The sequence below is a fragment of the Oncorhynchus gorbuscha genome, linkage group LG16 (assembly GCF_021184085.1).
Source record: "Oncorhynchus gorbuscha isolate QuinsamMale2020 ecotype Even-year linkage group LG16, OgorEven_v1.0, whole genome shotgun sequence".
Lineage (NCBI taxonomy): Eukaryota > Metazoa > Chordata > Actinopteri > Salmoniformes > Salmonidae > Oncorhynchus > Oncorhynchus gorbuscha.
The window spans coordinates 32,494,301-32,513,110 of NC_060188.1; the positions used below are offsets into that span (position 1 = coordinate 32,494,301).

At 45.0% G+C, this 18,810-nt stretch overlaps 1 protein-coding gene across 1 annotated transcript; it reads left to right on the forward strand.

Annotated features, from left to right (window-relative positions):
- Positions 1-162: 162 nt before the first annotated feature.
- atp13a1 (ATPase 13A1) lies at positions 163-18,186 on the forward strand. The gene is made up of 25 exons (XM_046304305.1): positions 163-838; positions 1,081-1,170; positions 1,459-1,722; positions 2,119-2,274; positions 3,477-3,546; positions 5,716-5,822; positions 7,147-7,276; positions 7,528-7,583; positions 7,719-7,845; positions 8,413-8,550; positions 8,701-8,821; positions 9,142-9,299; positions 9,447-9,622; positions 9,825-9,935; positions 11,093-11,218; positions 11,438-11,546; positions 12,036-12,229; positions 13,020-13,116; positions 13,345-13,535; positions 13,640-13,754; positions 13,969-14,165; positions 14,878-15,020; positions 15,203-15,314; positions 15,567-15,710; positions 16,860-18,186. The coding sequence occupies exons 1-25, from the start codon at positions 488-490 to the stop codon at positions 16,968-16,970; spliced, it is 3,594 nt and encodes a 1,197-aa protein (XP_046160261.1). The 5' UTR covers positions 163-487; the 3' UTR covers positions 16,971-18,186.
- Positions 18,187-18,810: the final 624 nt, after the last annotated feature.

The following is an 18,810-nucleotide window of genomic DNA, read 5'->3' on the forward strand; positions in this document are numbered from 1 at the left end:
CTATTTCGATTGTTCGAAACCACTCGCATACTGCCATTGTTCTATCCCATTGGTCCTGGGTTGTTGTCAATCACAGATTTTGATAGCTCGAGTACAAAAGCGTCGATTTCTTAAAGGAGAAACAACCGAATGCTCTGTGATATTTTAGCCTTTATGTTGTTAACCATTGTTTCGTAAAATTTCCTTTTAATTAAATGCACTTGATTTAGGATATTTGATGTCAAATAAATGTGATCAAATCGGCATCTCTCTCGACAGGAAGTAACCACACGACAGCAAAAAGGACATTACGTGTCCTTACGTGGTTGCGTACGCGGAAGCAGCTGTGTGAGAACGAGCCGAAAAACAGAAAACTGGACCTGACACCGGACTAAAACTACTAGATTGAATTGCCTTACCAGAGACAATAATAACTAGGGGAGGTGGAGGAAAGAGAGGGCCCGGAGAGAGAGGGACGAAAATTAACGGGGCTACGAAACAGGGGAATATGAAACAGGGAGATGTGGTTGCGGGGGACGGGAATCGGGGATCGGGAGACCTGCAAATGGCCCCCTCTATGAACAACCACAGCCAGCATGACAGCGCCGAGACTGACGACGAGAACGTTAGCTCGGTGTCAATGTACCGGCGCAGGCCCCGGCTATTCCACGGCACGGTTCTACCTTTTTTAGCCGTGCTGTACCCTGGCTGGTTGTACTTGTGGCTCGTAGTATACGGTACTTCCGAGTACCCAGAAGCAGGCCTACTAGCTCTCGCCGCCATCGGGATCGCTCACGTCCTCACAGCGCTCTCCGGTTATTGGTCCGTGCACGCGCACTGTTTGCTCACCTGCGCAAAGGTAAAGTGGATGGATCGTCTGCGGTTTTTTGGAATGAGCTATTGGAGATTGTGAACCAACACTGCCCAATTTCACTTTTGGTCACTCTAGTCAGCATTATTTTATGCTCTACACAAGGACATTTTCAAATGATGTGTCATATATTTGTGTTTCTTGTTCAGAAAGTTTGGACCTGATTATATGGCTGTGTCTGTCAGAGTATATGAATTACTCACATGCTGTGAATCGATGTGTATTAACAGGAGCCAGACCCACACAAGGCCACCCTGGCTAAGGTTATACCCACCCCCAACAATGGTTCTGCTGAGCTGGTACCACTGCAGAGAGACCGGGTAAGTTTGCCTTGTTCCCCTGTCTCACACCTTGTTTACTTAAACAATGGTTATGTTCAATGGGGAGAAAACATTTGTAACTGTTGCAAAATGTTTTGCTACGGTGTGCCCTGCTGTACATGACCCAGGTATACTGGTTACAACTTGTGGGAAATGCATGGTGTCCGAATGGTCCTCTCTTAACATCTCTATGCTAGTCAGTTACACTGCTTTTTGGATGGCATATTTTGTGTGTGTGTTTTAATTCATGTACTCACTCTCTCGCTCTCTCTCCTGCTCTCTCTTCAGGATGAGAACGGCGAGGGAATCCTTTCCTTTGAGTTCCAGAAGATCTGCTACATCTTCGACAGTAAGGAGAGGAAGTGTTTCCTCCCCGTGTCGTTCCCCGTCCGACAGCCAATGGGCTTCTTCCAGGCCTGGCGAGGCTACCAGGAGGAGACAGACCTGCATGCCGCTGAGAAGCGCTATGGGACCAACCGCGCTGAGATGGTGGTGCCGGACTTCCTGGAGCTCTTCAGGGAGAGAGCCACCGCTCCCTTCTTTGTCTTCCAGGTGTGTGTGTGTGCGCATGCGTATTTGCGTGTTGTTTTGTCAGGTAGTAATGTGACACGTAGCAAAATCCCTCTCTAGTCTCTTTCTTCCCTTTTCTATATTGATCTCTTTAAGGGCATGTGGGGATAGAATTGACTCAATAGTTAAAACCCTTTTCATACTATCTTGCTGACCTGAAACATACTGCACTAGCTCTGATATTTTCTTTTCACGTGGTCCAATTTGTAAGTCGCTCTGGATAAGAGCGTCTGGTAAATGACTTAAATGTAAATGTAATGTCCTTTCCACTACCGTTCTAGCAACTATGGTGGATGGCCGATGCATCAACAAGGCCAGCACAGTACCGCTTGGCTCAACATTTGTACAGATGGATGCTCTCTCTCCCCCCCTCCTCAGGTGTTCTGTGTGGGTCTGTGGTGTCTGGATGAGTACTGGTACTACAGCGTGTTCACTCTCTTCATGCTGGTGGCCTTCGAAGCCTCTCTGGTACAACAGCAGATGAGGAACATGTCTGAGATACGACGCATGGGGAACAAACCCTACATGATCCAGGTGAACTACGGTTTCTTTATCCAAATGATCATGTCGTTTTGATATTTGCTGATACGATACAAGCAAAGGCGCATGCTCTTCTTGCTCAAGTGCAGATCATCAAATTGTCACCAGAGCCTTGTTATTGTAGTTGTAGAATGAAGGCTCTGACTCTCCCTATATACTAGCATCAGGCTCATTTACCCAGGGGTTCCCAGTTTTTTTTTGGTCTATGGCCCAATTTGATTATCAAACATTTTTTGCAACCCCACCATGTGTAAAATAAAAAGGTAATGTAATCAACAGCCAATCTTAACTTTTTTATTTGTGTCTATGGCAAATCAGTATGGCAGTTCTTCAATCAGAAGGAAGTATGGTTTGAAGTGACTGAAATGCATCAGAAAGGTATTGGGAAGTTCAGAAAATCATCTGCTAATAATTGTGTATGATCTTCTGTGTCAAAAAGAACACCATCATTGCTTTCAATTATGATATTCTTTTCCCCCCCAGTCTGATTTGGTGCCTGGTTCTGTCTACTCGATTCTAACGAATTATTCTTGTGTGCGTGGTAGAGGGAAACAGAAGACACATCCTTGTTCCTGAGAGTCTTAGCTGGCAGGAATAGGGTCATAATAAATAGCGTATAGCTTATGTCATTCCAAAGTTAAAGCTACAATTGGTGTAAATAGAAAGGGGGATACCTAGTCAGTTGTACACCTGAAATGTGTCTTCGGCATTTAACCCAACCCCTCTGAATCCAAGAGGTGCGTGGGGCTGCCTTAATCGACATCCACGTCATTGGCGCTCGGGAAACAGTGAGTTAACTGCCTTGTTCAGGGGCGGAACGACAGATTTTTACCTTGTCAGCTCTGGGTTTCGATCCAGCAACCTTTCGGTTTCCACCTTTCGGTTACTGGCCCCACACTCCTAACCCGCCAGGCTACCTTTCCACCCCTGTCAAAGTTTTGTGACCTCTAGTTTTGGAAATGCTGCATTAACCAAATGATCGATTTGATCTGGATTTATATATTGATCTGTCCGTGTCGTGTTCAGTAGGGAACACCGTGTAAAATGTTTTGAAACGGAAAATGAACATCTTTGTGTGTTCTTATTATTGAACAAGTGTAGCTAGTACCTCCCTGTTTTACTCGGTGTCAAAAAAGCTTTCTCCCTACTGAACAGGCCCCTGATATTTACACGTTTGTGCCCATGTTTCCCAACAGGTTTACCGCAACAGGAAGTGGAGGCCTGTGTCCAGTGATGAACTAGTCCCCGGGGACATTGTCTCAATAGGTACGGTTCCTGTCTGTTAACCAGGAGAACCAGACACTTTCTCAAATCATCTTTCCTCAATTTCACGCATCTTATATCCTCGCCTCCTTTTTAAAATAAATTGGAGAATAAGGGGAGGGACCTTTGACTTTGTCCTCGAATACTGTTGAGGAGAAGAGATGCGAGGAATCGTGAAGAGACTAATTGAGAGAGGGTCCCAGCCAGTTTGACACTGTGCATATATCTTTGTCTTCCCCCCCAGGAGAATTTAGTTCCGTATTTCCTCTGTCCACAGCCAGTCAAAATCAAATGAAGTTTTATTTTTCACATGCGTCGTAGACAACAGGTGTCGACTAAGAATCAAATTCTTACTTAAAGGTCCATTTCCAACAATGCAGATAAAAAAATATATATTAGTTTTTGTTTGTTCTTTTAACCCTTTTTCTCCACAATTTTGTGATTTCCAATTGGTAGTTAGTCTTGTCCCATCGCTGCAACTCCCCTACGGACTTGGGAGAGGCGAAGGTCGAGAGCCATGCGTTCTCCAAAAACACGACCCTGCCAAGCCGCTCTGCTTCTTTACACACTGCTTGTTTAACCTGGAAGCCAGGAGCACCAGTTTGTCTGAGGAAACACCATCCAGCTGGCAACCGAAGCCAGCTCATGCGCAGCCATCATGGGTCTCCCGGTCATGGCTGTCTGTGACACAGCCTGTGATCGAACCATGGTCTGTAGTGATCCCTCAAACACAACAATGCGTTACCTTAGACCGCTATGCCACCCGGGAGGCCCCAACAATGCAGAGTTAAAGATAAGATACAAAATTTAGTTGGACCGCAGAGTGAAGGAAAAGCAGCCAACAAGTGCTCAGCAATTGTGGGAACTCCTTTAAGACTGTTAGAAAAGCATTCCAGGTGAAGGCAAAGGGTGGCTACTTTGAAGAATCTCAAATATATTTTGATTTGTTTCACACTTTTTTGGTTACCACATGATCCCATGTGTGTTATTTCATAGTTGTTATGTCTTCACTATCTACATTGTAGAAAAACACTTGATTGAGTAATTGTTTTAACTTTTGACCGGTAGTGTATGTGGTGAGTTTGAATGTATGTGTGTTTGAGCATATGTTGTGTGTGTGTTGGGGTTTAAGTATGTGGTGTGGAGAATGTGTGGGTAGAGTCCAGGTTGTGTGCGTAGAGTCCGTGCAAGAGAGTTAGTGCAAAAAAGGGTCAATGCAGGTAGTCCGTCTAGCCATTTGATTAGCTGTAACAATCTTGTTCAGAAGTCATGGTTTGGGAGGTGAAGCTGTCCAGGGTCCTGTTATTTATAGACTTGGTGCATTGGTACCGCTTGCTGTGCGGTTGCAGAGAGAACAGTCTATGGCTTAAATCTTTGACCATTTTTTGGGCCTTCCTCCGACAATGCCTGGTATAGAGGTCCTGGTTGGCAGGGAGCTTGGCCCCAGTGATGTATTGGGACATACGCGCTACCCTCTGTAGCGCCTTGCAGTCTGATGCCAAGCAGTTGCCATACCAAGAAGTGATGCAGCCAGTCAAGATGCTCTCGATCGTGCAGCTGTAGAACTTTTTGAGGATCTGAGGGCCCATGCCAAATCTTTTCAGCCTTCTGAGGCGTTGTCGTGCCCTCTTCACGACTGTGTTGGTGTGTTTGGACCATGATTGATCCTTAGTGATGTGGACAGAGAGGAACTCTCGACACGCTCTACTACAGCCTCATCGATGTGATTGGGGGCATGCTTGGCCCTCCATTTCCTGTAGTCCACTCCTTTTGTCTTACTGACATTTACTGAGAGATTGTTGTCCTGGCACCACACTACCAGGTCTCTAACCTCCCTGTAGTCTGTTTCATCATCGTCGGTGATCAAGCATACCACCCTTCGTGTCATCGGCAAACTTAATGGGTGAACAGGCGGTACATGAGGGGACTAAGCATGCACCCCTGAGGGGCCCCCATGTTGAGGGTCAGCGTGGCAGATGTGTTGTCACTTACCCTCACCTCCTGGGGGCGGCCCGTCAGGAAGTGCAGGATCCAGTTGCAGAGGTAGGTGTAGTCCAGGGACCTTAAGCTTAGTGATGAGCTTTGAGAATTCTATGGTTCTGAGCTGTAGTCAATGAACAGCATTCTGACGTTGGTTTGGCACAGTATATATGTCTTTCTCTTCCCCCCCAGGCCGCTCGCCCCAGGAGAACTTGGTTCCATGTGACGTGCTGCTGCTGAGAGGGCGCTGCATCGTGGACGAGGCCATGCTGACGGGAGAGTCCGTTCCTCAGATGAAGGTCAGACAGACGGGAAGCCTGTGCTATACTAGACTAGATAACATCCATGCAAAATAATGCAGTCTATCTGGACAATATACAGTGCCTTCGGAAAGTATTCAGACCACTTGATCTTTTCCAAATTTTGTTGCGTTACAGCCTCGTTCTAAAATTGAATATCCCATTTACATAAGTATTCAGACCCTTTACTCAGTACTTTGTTGAAGCACCTTTTGGCAACTACTACAGCATCGAGTCTTCTTGGGTATGATACTACCCAAGAAGATACTACAAGCTTGGCACACCTGTATTTGGGGATTTTCTCCCATTCTTCTCTGCGGATCCTCTCAAGCTCTGTCAGGATGAATGGGGAGCGTTGCTGCACAGCTATTTTCACGTCTCTCCAGAGATGTTTGATTGGGTTCAAGTCCGGGCTCTTGCTGAGCCACTCAATGATATCCAGAGACTTGTCCCGAAGCCACTCCTGCGTTGACTTGGCAGTGTGTATAGAATCGTTGTCCTGTTGGAAGGTGAACCTTCACCCCAGTCTGAGGTCCTGAGCTCTCTAGAGCAGGTTTTCATCAAGGATCTCTCTGTACTTTGCTCCGTTCATCTTTCCCTCGATCCTGACTAGTCTCCCAGTCCCTGCCGCTGAAAAACATCCCCACAGCATGATGCTGCCACCACCATGCTTCACCGTAGGGATGGTGCCAGGTTTCCTTCAGACGTGACGTTTCAGTTTCTCCCATCTCCATAGAGGATCTCTGGAGCTCTGTCAGAGTGACCATCGGGTTCTTGGTCACCTCCCTGACCAAGGCCATTCTACCCCTATTGCTCAGTTTGGCCGGGCGGCCAGCTATAAGGACGAGTATTTGTGGTTCCAAACTTCTTCCATTTAAGAATGATGGAGGCCACTGTGTTCTTGGGGACCTTCAATGCTGCAGAAATGTTTTGTTACCCTTCTCCAAATCGGTGCCTCGACACAATCCTGTCTCTGATGTCTACGGACAATTCCTTCGACAACATGGCTTGGTTTTTGCTCTGACATGCACTGTCAACCGTGGGACCTTTATATAGACAGATGTGTGTGTGTGTGTGTGCCTTTCCAAATAATGTCCTATCAATTGACTCAAACTAAGTTGTAGAAACATCTCAATGATGATCACTGTAGATTGTCAACACGATGGGAATGTTACTATAGATGATTCACAAAAAGAAGCGTAGAATATCATAGATGCTTCACAAATCCATTTTTATCAAAAATCCTATGCTTAGAAATCATAGGCTCCATAAATCCTTAAAAGGAATGTTTTAAACTTGAAGTTCCACCATGTTGTGTGTTTAGGAGCCAGTGGAGGATCTGGACCCAGAGAGGGTACTGGACCTTCAGGGTGACGCCCGCCTCCACATAATCTCTGGTGGGACCAAGGTGGTGCAGCACAGCCCCCCGCTCCGTGCCACTATTGGACTCAAACGTCAGTTCCTACCTACTATGCCGTGTATTATTCACTTGTCGTAAAGCAGAAATGTCCAGTTTCTTTTTTTTTTCACTTTGAGATTGTTATCGTTTATCAATATTTAAAAAATCTCAATTTTAGAGACATTTTGTCATCTCCCTCAGCCTCAGGATAGATGGATTGAAACTGCCCTCAGTGATTGTATCTATCTTGTCTTACTTAGAGCGAATCATAATAGTTTGTTTTTCTTCTTTTACATTTTTCTGCAGCTGTGGACAATGGCTGTGTGGCTTATGTGTTGAGAACCGGATTCTATACCTCTCAGGTGAGGGGCTGCTGCTCTTGACTACCGAACTTGTCCAATAAGAACCGCTTGTTTTCGTTTTCTGTTGCGAAATGTTTTGCGACAGTGTTCACTAATGAATACAACCCTGGTGTTGTTGACCACACCTGTCTACAGGGTAAACTGCTGAGGACCATCTTGTTTGGAGTGAAGAGGGTGACAGCCAACAACTTAGAAACATTCATCTTCATCCTCTTCCTCCTGGTGTTCGCCATCGCTGCTGCTGGATATGTGTGGGTGGAAGGTGAGTAATCCAGTGAACAACGCAATTCAATCAATCAATCAAATGGATTTTATAAAGCACTTTTTACATCAGCGGTTGTCCCAAAGTTCTTCCCAGATACCCAGTCTTAAAACCACATGGAACAAGCAATGCAGAGGCAGAAGTACAGTTGGTCCTATTTAGAACAATTCTCCATTATTACAGTTTGTTTATATCTTAGCCAAGACAGAATTTAAGGTGCTATTTTTTTTTTACTCCCTAAGACATGTATGGACCCTATTCATAAAAATAAAAAAACACACGACTTAAACACACATTCCTCCTTTATAAAAAATAAGAAAACAAGTTGTCAAAATAGGCCCTGAGGTCAGTAGAGAGCAGCAGGGTTTTCCTGACCTAATGCAGTATAACTGTATATATTATTACTAATAATAACAATATATGACATTTAGCAGATGCTTTTATCCAAAGCAACTTACAGGCATGTGTGCAAACATTTTATAAATGAACATGCTGCATAGCTTTCTCTGTGTGAGTAACTACTACTTATAGGTGTGTAACTGTCTCTGTGTGTTCTCTCCCCTGCAGGAACTAAGGACCCTAGCAGGAACCGGTATAAGTTGTTCCTGGAGTGTACTCTCATCCTGACCTCTGTGGTTCCACCTGAGCTTCCTATAGAATTATCTCTGGCAGTCAACACATCCCTCATCGCTCTGGCCAAGCTCTGTGAGTCAACAGATTGTGTGTGTGTTGGGGTGGTATGCGGTGGTATGTGTTGTGAAAGTGGAATAGTAATGTTTGTAGTACTTAATGATGTTAGTCCTCCTCGCTGTTCTACTATTTGACTCACCCCTGTATTTCTTCTCCCTTTCATAGATGTGTTCTGCACTGAGCCCTTCAGGATCCCGTTTGCAGGCAAGGTGGAGGTGTGCTGCTTTGACAAGACGGGCACCTTGACCAGCGACCATCTGGTGGTGCGGGGGGTCGCTGGCCTCAGGTACACTCTCTTTTACATTTTTCAGTATGATACATTTCTTTGTTGCAATTGTTTTCCAAAGATTGACTGGACCTGATAATATTAAAACGTTTTTAAAGGCTTCCTAACGGCATCGTAATGCACCGTAGCGGTCTGGGTTAAGTAAAGTGTCTACCAATGCCCTTATGCGCTGGTGTCATACTGTGAATCTATTGAGGAGTGACACGTCAAGAGCAACAGACATGTTTTGAGCGTTTATTTAATCATATTAAAATCTTTGGAAGAATATGAAGTACATTTTTACATTTGTTTGTTTGTAAACGTTTTGTAAACTCCTCCAGAGAAGGGAAAGAAGTGACTCCCGTGTCAGAGATCCCAGTGGAAACGCATCGGGTGATTGCTACCTGTCACTCACTGGTTACCCTTGACGACGGACAGCTGGTAGGCGACCCTTTGGAGAAGGCCATGCTCACTGCTGCTGACTGGACCCTCACTAAAGGTTGTGTGTGTGTGTGTGTGTGTGTGTGTGAGCCCGTGTACCTCAGGATTTTTGCTCCGTCTCCTCTTTTCTACACCAGTAGAGAAAGTGTGTGTGTCTCTGTGTTTACATCATATCTACCCTTCTGTCCCTCTCTGTGTGGTGTAGATGAAAAGGTGTTTGCTCGCGGTATAAAGACCCCAGGCCTGAAGATCCACCAGCGGTTCCACTTTGCCAGTGCTCTGAAGAGGATGTCCGTCCTCGCCTCCTATGAGAAACTGGGCTCCGCTGACCTCTGCTATGTCTCCACTGTCAAAGGAGCTCCAGAGACACTCAGGGACATGGTTAATATCATAGAATGAAATAGAACCACTGACATTTGAATGTATAATTGAATATGTCTTTATGGTCAATGTAATTACATGTCTACTATAATACATGTCTACTGTACCACACTTCACGTACAAGTACACCGTCTCAGTGTTGAGTGAATACGCCATTGCTGCAGTCATTACCGTTGTTCTAGCCATTTGTTTGTTTCTGTAGTTCTCAGAGTGCCCAGACAGCTATGACCAGGTGCACAGGGAGATGTCCCGAGAAGGGGCCAGGGTTCTGGCCTTGGGCTACAGAGAGATCGGACACCTCAGCCACCAACAGGTAACTCGACCTGTCCTGTCCAACTCACCTACCTGTCCTATCGATCTTTCTCAAACTTTTTGCAGCCGGGGATCCCTTTTGTGATAGTAAATTCATAATCAGATCACAACTCGTGAGATAAAAAAACAACAACTAGCATACTATGAGTTTTACTATGACTTTGGCAGTGCATGGCTGGACGGATCAAGTCTTGGGCCCCGGAAGACCCGCCTCTTGGCATCGGAGAGAACATTTCCTGCAGTTCTGCACATTTTGTCACGTGGCAGAGATAATTGTTGTTGTTTCAGCTTTAACACTAATATCCTGCAACTCGACACATTTTTCCATGGGGCAGCGCATTTTTCCATGGGGCAGAGAGAGAGAACTTTGCTGTTTTAAAGCTTAAATGACAATGCACTTCAGAAAAAAGGGGGAAAAAAGTACATTTTGGGGGATTCAAATAAATATTGAGTTGAGAAACGGATAGTTGGTGGAGTACTGTGGATACCACTATCTCTGTGAGACTCCCAAGCCCATGTTACCCAGGGTTAAGAACATACATTGTAGATGATATTACATTGTATTGTATTACACAAGCAATACTTATTCCATGGATCACTTGGTCAAAATGTGTTAAATATGTTGTTGTTGTTAGTAATATCGTTTTTAAATCAAATAAACGTTTATTAGGTACACCACCCAGTTCACGAAAATGGGCCGTTATATAAAGCAGGCAGACGGGCATCGAGGCATTAGTTACTGTTTGATTGAACGTTAGAATTGGCAAAACCAGTGACCTGAGCGACTTTGAGCGTGGTTTGATAGGCGGTGCCAGATGCTCTGGATCCATTATCTACTTGTCCTGTCTAACTCACCTACTTGTCCCATCTAACTCACCTATCTGTCGTGTCCTGCTCTGTGTGAGGGGATGAGTTTCCCGAAAGCCTCGTAGTTGAAATGACTTAAATGTAAATGTAAATTTCAATACTCTCAACAACCAAGCTGCACAGCTCAGAGGGAGGGTGAGGTACTTCTGGGTCTTCGAGATAAATAAAGTACCACGTTAGCTACAGGGCTTTTCGTGAACCTCAGCCAAGTGGCTAGATGAGAGTGGCTCTCTTTTACAGCAGGGGTTGGTTGTTTGTGTGACTGGGTGCCTTGTGTCGCGGTCTGTACAGGTGCGGGAGGTGACTCGTGATGCTCTGGAGTGTGACCTGCAGTTTGCCGGCTTCATGGTCGTCTCGTGTCCCCTGAAGACTGACAGCAAGGCTGTCATCAAAGAGATCCAGGAGGCGTCGCATCACGTGAGGAGGCGGCCTCCGAATACACACGCACGCTCACACACATTTGCACAGACTCATTAGCAGGAAAAGACACACACCGATACTGATAAAGGTTCGGTTCAGATTACAATTATCACAGTAAAATCAGGCACATCCATGCACACACTTACTCCGTAACGCACGCACGCACACACCGCACACACACACACATAACCCTGCTCTCCTCCATCTCTCCTTCAGGTGGTGATGATAACAGGTGACAACCCTCTGACAGCGTGCCATGTGGCCAGAGAGCTCCACTTCATCCAGAAGGAACACACGCTCATACTGCAGGCCAGACCCAACCAGGGTAGGGGCACACTAAGAGCCCATTTATGCTTGATCCGAAAAACACCCTGTAGGTTTTTCCTCCAACCCTAATCTAAGTGCACCTGATTCTAATAATTAGCTGGTTGATAAGCTGAATCCGGTTAGTTACAACTGGGGTTGGAGCGAAAACAGACAGGACGGTAGCTCTCCACGAACATGGTTGGAGGGCTCTATACTAGACTAACCTACAGACTAATGCATTGATGATATAGCCATATGATTGTTGTAATGATGGGATCTATAGTGGACAGTGCATGTGTTGTAGACCTGGGTCAAATGCATATATATTATACTTGAGCTGCACTTGGTCTACTTTGCCCCAGTGCAATGGAATAAAATGCAAACCAAATCAAGCGCACCTTTAAGTACTTGAGACTATTTGACATAATGTGTATTTAACCCAGGTGTAGTATGTCGCTGTTTTAAGAATGCTCCATAATACGGTCACTTGTGGCGTTGTTCCTTCCAGGTGAGTGGCAGTGGGAGTCTATAGACGGCAGTATGTGTGTTCCGCTGCCCCCGCCGTCCGTCCCCTCGCTGGTCGATCAGTATGATCTGTGTGTGACGGGGGAGGGGCTAACCAGACTGACCAGTGACACGCGGTTGCTCCATGCCCTCCTGCCCCATGTCCAGGTGTTCGCACGGGTCAGCCCTAAACAGAAGGTCAGTCTTCTTGCCTCCTCATAGACGTTAGGTGTGTGAGAAATGGCCCCCTTTTTTTTTTCTAGTGCACTACTTTTGACAAAAGTAGTGCACTCTGGGCCCTGGTCAAAAGTAGTGCGCTATGGTCAATTCTGTCTTGGTTGTTGTAATGAATGAATTAATTTATTAGATAACTAAAAATAGGCTACATTTACTCCGATTGTACAAAACATGATGAATACCTGCTCTTTCCATGACATAGACTGACCAGGTGAATCCAGGTGAAAGCTATGATCCCTTATTGATGTCGCTACAAAGTTTAGAGGAAGGGGAGCAGACAAGTTAAAGAAGGATTTTTAAGTCTTAGGAAAATTGAGACATGGATTGCGTATGTGTGCCATTCAGAGGGTGAATGGGCAAGACAAAAGATTGAAGTGCATTTGAACGGGGTAAGGTAGTAGGTGCCAGACACTGGTTTGTGTCAAGAACTGCAACGCTGCTGGGTTTTTCACGCTCAACAGTTTCCTGTGTGTATCAAGAATGGTCCACCGCCCAAAGGACATCCAGCCAACTTGACACAACTTTGGGAAGCATTGGAGTCAACAGGGGCCAGCATCCCTGTGGAACGCTTTCGAGTCCATTCCCTGACGAATTGAAGCTTATTGAGTCCAACTCAATAATTGGAAGATGTTCTTCGTGTTTTGTACACTCGGTGTACAACCAACACACTCAAGAACTGCCGGTACATTTTGAGGCTCGTTTTATGCTGTGTCGTTTTGTGTTAACTGTGTGTATTGTTATTGTGTTCCAGGAGTTTGTAATCACTAGTCTTAAAGGATTGGGCTATACAACATTGATGTGCGGAGACGGGACCAATGACGTCGGAGCACTCAAACACGCCCATATCGGTGAGGTCACTCGACATGTCACTCAAAGCTGTGCACAATATTCAGCAACGTTAACGCGCACACCTGTCTTAGCCATGACACCTTCAATTCAACCTTTATTGTCTCAGTAGGCAAATGTATGCCATCCTCTTATCATAAACAATGTCACTATATGGGAATCATTTTGTGTCCATTCTCTCCCTCTCCCCCTACCCTCTCAACCTTCCCTCCGCCTTTCCCCCCCATCAGGTGTGGCTCTGTTGGCGAACGCCCCAGAGCGTATGCCTGAGAGGAGGAAGAGGGGCAGAGAGAAGGAGACCCCAGCAGCCAACTCCAGACCCTCCCTACCTCCGGTCACCAGCTCAGGGGTCAAACTGACCTCCAGGGCAGCCAGGCAGAGGGTCATGGCCCAGAGAGAGGAGCAGCTAGCCGCGCAGAAGGTGGGGGGTGTGTGTGTGTGTGTGTGTGTGTGTGTGTGTAGGGAGGGAGGGGTGTGTGTACGTGTGTGCGTGTTGTTAACCATTTGGTGTTTATTCTGTTGTAGGAGAGGATTAGTCAAGTCTTAAGGGAGCTGGAAGAAGATCAGATACAAGTAGTGAAACTGGGAGATGCCTCCATTGCTGCCCCCTTCACCTCCAAATTGTCCTCCATACAGTGCAGTGAGGAACACACCACATAATCAACACACATTTTTTTACACCCGTACTGTATACAAACACAAATGAACACAAACGCTCGCTTTCTTTCTTTCTCTCACTCACTCACTCTCACTCACTCACTCACTCACTCACTCACTCACTCACTCACTCTCTCACTGTCTCTCTCACTCTCTCACTACATGATTATCATCTCCTCATCATCTCTCCTCCCCAGTCTGCCACGTGATAAAGCAGGGCCGCTGTACGCTGGTGACCACACTACAGATGTTTAAGATCTTGGCGCTGAATGCCCTGGTGCTGGCCTACAGCCAGTCTGTTCTCTACCTGGAGGGGGTCAAGTTCAGTGACTTCCAGGCCACCCTACAGGGCCTGCTATTGGCCGGCTGCTTCCTCTTCATCTCCAGGTCAAAGGTGAGAGGTCACATGGAGGTAAAAACACAGTACTGCTATCCCTTGATAGTTTTTCCTCCTTCAGTTCCTTGAGTCCTCTCCTTCCTGCCTCCCTCCCTGCTTCCTCAAAACATCAGAGGGAAGCGTTACTTTTCCTTGAATCCTCTCCTCAGTTCCCGCAGACATTTTTTTAGGAGAAAAGAACATTAGAAATTGTGGAAAGAGTATTAAGAAAGAACCTGTGTGTACTTACTACATGTATGACATGCATGTACTCTAGTTTTGATTGGTAGGAATCCATATTATTATGTAGCCCTAGTTTCAAGTTAAGCTTTAACTCAACTTAGGGGGTTTTCACATTAAATTTGGTGCCCTGGTCCGTTTTCCTGGAGAGTTTGTGAGAATTCTACAACATCAGTTTTGCTTTCACCAGACCTGAAAATAACAATTTTCAGGGTGCGATTAGCAAGACGCACATTCTACATGACGTTAGCGAGCTAGCTAGTTTTCAACAGGCAAAACGTTCCACGCGACTCCTGATACTCTGGTCCTGCAACTTGGACCTGCGAGAAACGCAAGTCCAGGAGACGTTTTAGCCGGGATTAATTTGTGTGTCATACATGCTTTTATAGTGCGGCTCAGGGCACCAAACGCTCCAGGAAATGGATCATACAGGGGATATGTGAAAGCTCCCTTTTTAAGTTTTCATCCTAATTTCTCTTGTCCTGTCCAGCCCCTGAAGACTCTGTCTAAAGAGCGGCCCTTACCTAACATCTTCAACCTGTACACTGTTCTGACAGTGCTGCTGCAGTTTGCTGTTCACTTCTGTAGTCTGGTATACCTGTACAAAGGAGCACAGAGCAGAAGTCCTCCAAGGTACACATACATGCGCACACACACACACACTATAGATACCTACAGACTTGTTGATACTGTATTTGCTCCCACCCTGTACTAACCGTACATGTTCACCTTACAATAATTTACATGGTCTTGTTTCCAACCTGTCCAAGTATCCCCTCTCTTAATCTTCTGTCTGTTGTCCTTTTACCTTTTAGGGCGGAGAGGTTTGCGGACCTGTACAAAGAGTTTGAGCCCAGTCTCATCAACAGCACTGTGTACATAATGTCTATGGCCATGCAGATGGCTACCTTTGCCATTAACTACAAGGTACTGCTCTTCCTCCTCCATATCTTAGGTTTAATGAAGCCTTCATGATCCCTTTATAAGGCCCTTCTTTGCATATAAAATATTTGTGAGGCTTCTATGTAGGGCTTATGAAGGCTTCATTAAGCCTACATAAGGGATACCTAATTGAAAAGGTGGCTCATTTTCTATACAATGAATAGACTCTTCAGTACTTATCCTAGCCATCATTGAATAATACACGTGTATTCCACTAATACTGTGTGTTTTTTCTAGGGTCATCCTTTCATGGAGTCTCTGAGAGAGAACAAACCGCTGCTGTGGAGTATTGCCCTGTCAGGTCTGGCCATCGTGGGCCTTCTCTCAGGGTCCTCGCCTGAATTCAACGAGCAGTTTGCTCTTGTAGATATACCAACAGAGGTCAGCATATATTATACAGATGTCGGGCCTAAATCTGATCACTCTTTTTTTGTCCCAGAAAAATGTACTGCTCATTAGGGGAATTCAAATGATCCTTGTGATTTATAGTAGATATGTTCACTGAAAAGCCGCTGTTCTCTATTTCTCCTTGAGGGGGCGGTCATGTTTTTCAGACCAGTGGAGCTATATTTGTCCATGTTCTGTCGGCTATTGAAAGGTGTGAAAACCCATAATAGGCTACTGTTTGTTTCCCAGTCTATTGTTGCTTGCTAGGTCGGTGCATGTTCTATGAGTCAATTTAGCATACCTTGTATTACTTATAATCATTTTTATGTTGGACTTGTGCTCACAATCTAATTGTTATTTGTCCAATGATTTATTATTTCTTAAAGGTGGGGCAATCCCACGCCTTTTGTATCTGTTTTGCTTTTATTGAAGCGAGAGAACATTGTTGGAAAGATTTGGGGGGTGGTCATAGAGAAGTGGGATGGATTTGAACCAATGCCAACTCTGGTATATATGTCCTGGGGTCAGTGGCTGTAGACGCTGGACCACACAGGCACTGAGGCCACCAATAATTGGTTCTGCCTATTTCTTGCCTTGAACATATAATATTGAACATACAATTGAACATAAAATTGATTAAAAATAAAATGATTATCCCTAATGAAAAATACATATACACCCTACAAATATGTCAATGTTTTATAATCCACATAAGAATACACACGAGATGCGCTGTAGCCTACTTGAACTGGCACACATTGGCCTTGCAGTCCAAGGTACATTGTAGGTACGCTATTGCATTGTATAGAAACACCGCTTCCAGCTGCCCCCTGGTGGCGATTCTACATATTGCTTCAAACATTCAACTTCTCCTGCCGGATTATTTTCCTCCTGCAATGAAACTGGTCAAATCAAGATCCAACATCTGTACTTTCACACACATTTTGTGTGATTGTTTTGATGTATTGCTTTATAACTTGTTATAAGCATGTATGAATCTTTATAATGAATTAACTAAGTTTATAATAAAATGTTTTGAAGTTCTCCTTTTAAGTCCAGGACTAGGCTTAATCTGTGTCTGGGAAACCAGCGCAAAAGGACGTATAAATTATTATAACCTCTTATGTGTTTTCTGCCCTGCAGTTCAAGCTAGTTATCGCCCAAGTCCTGGTGGTTGACTTTGTCGCTGCCCTGCTGGTTGACCGCGTTCTGCAGTTCCTGCTGGGCAAAGGAACCCTGAGGCTGCCTTCCTGAATTGCCGTGCCAACAGCTGCCCCGAGCAACCCGCTGCCCTCGGCAACCAAACTGTAAAGGGAAAGGATTGAGGAGACTTGTGGAGGGAGGAAAAGATTGAAGGCTGATGTGACGCACAAGACAGCTGAGGAGATGGACTAGGCATGTCAGGCAGACGCGCAGTACTGCTGCACCAAACCCCTAAATGTTACCCCTTCTCTGCTCTGTCCCTCTGTTCCCCCTCTTCACTGATGTATTTAAAATTACATTTATTTTATGCTAGAGACAAACTTGGGCTCAAATGGTATTTTCTTCCTTTCGAATACTTTGAGTGTTTTGGTTTATCCTGCCAGGAGCACTTAAGCAGGGTTTGCACTTTTGCGACTGTTCCGTGGCGCCAGGCAAGTTGAAACAAGTGCAGCTAAAGTATTTGAAAGAAAATAAATACTATTGGAACCCAGGTCTAGTTAGACTCCCCCTTCTCTTGCTTTCCTGTTCCCTCTCTCCATTCCTCCCTTTTCTCACTGAAGGCCAAGAAGACAGCAGTATTGTGTGGCGTTAGAGATTGTGTGCCAGCCCATGTGAAACGTGCACACACACACAACAGGGCGTTCTCCAAGAGAATTGCGAAGTGTTTGATTTTTTTTTCCCATTTTGTTTTCTCTTCTTCATTTTGTAAAAAGATAAAACTCTTACAGACTTCTAAAAGACCAACAAATACAAGTGGTGCTTTTTTTGTCAAGTGCTACTTTGTCATGTTCCATTTACCTATGCAGTGTACTGCCTACTGTACCTACATGGGGGTTGAACATATATTTTTAAGGTTATGAGTGAGTTGCATACATTGAAACTGGAAGTCAAGTTGAGAGGGCACAAAAATAGTCTTCAGATCCTTTTTCTTGATGTTTGTGTTTGAGGGGACTTTGAGACTTTAATTAAGTCCCGTGTGCCTCACTTTGTTGAGCATGGCACTTGCAATGCCAGGGTTGTGGGTTTGATTCCCATAAGGGACCAGTATGAAAATGTATGTGCTCACTACTGTAAGTCGCTCTGGATAAGAACGTCTGCTAAATGACTAAAATCTTAATGTCTGGTGCACCCTGGCTTGTTACACTGGCAATCTATTGTAACAGATTATAGTCTAGTAGCTGAGATTACTACACTGGTAACAGAGGTGGGATGATATCATAATGACTGGTACGGGACATCCATAGGCCTATATATATATATATATATATATATATATACTGAACAAAAATATAAACGTCAAGTGTTGATCACATGTTTCATGAGCCGAAATAAAAGATCCCAGAAATGTTCCATACGCACAAAAAGCTTATTTCTCTAAAATGTTGTGCACAAATTTGTTTACATCCCTGTTAGTGAGCTTTTCTTCTTTGCTAAAATAATCCATCCACCTGAAAGGTGTGGCATATCTCACCTGTATGATCATTACACAGGTGCACCTTGTGCTGGGGACAAGAAAAAGCCACTAAAATCTGCAATTCTGTCACAATACAATGCCACAGATGTCTCAAGTTTTGAAGGAGCATGCAATTGGCATGGTGACTGCAGGAATGTCCACCAGAGCTGTTGCCAGAGAATTGAATGTACGTTTCTCTGCCATAAGCTGCCTCCAGCCTCACAAGCGCAGACCACACGTATGGCATCATGTGGGCGAGCGGTTTGCTGATGTCAATGTTGTGAACAGAGTTCCCCATGTTGGTGGTTGGGTCAGGGTATGGGCAGGCATGAGCTACGGACGACTAACACAAATGCATTTTGTCTATGGCAATTTTAATGCACAGACATACAGTGACGAGATCCTGAAGCCCATTCTGTGGCCCATTTTTTTAGCAGA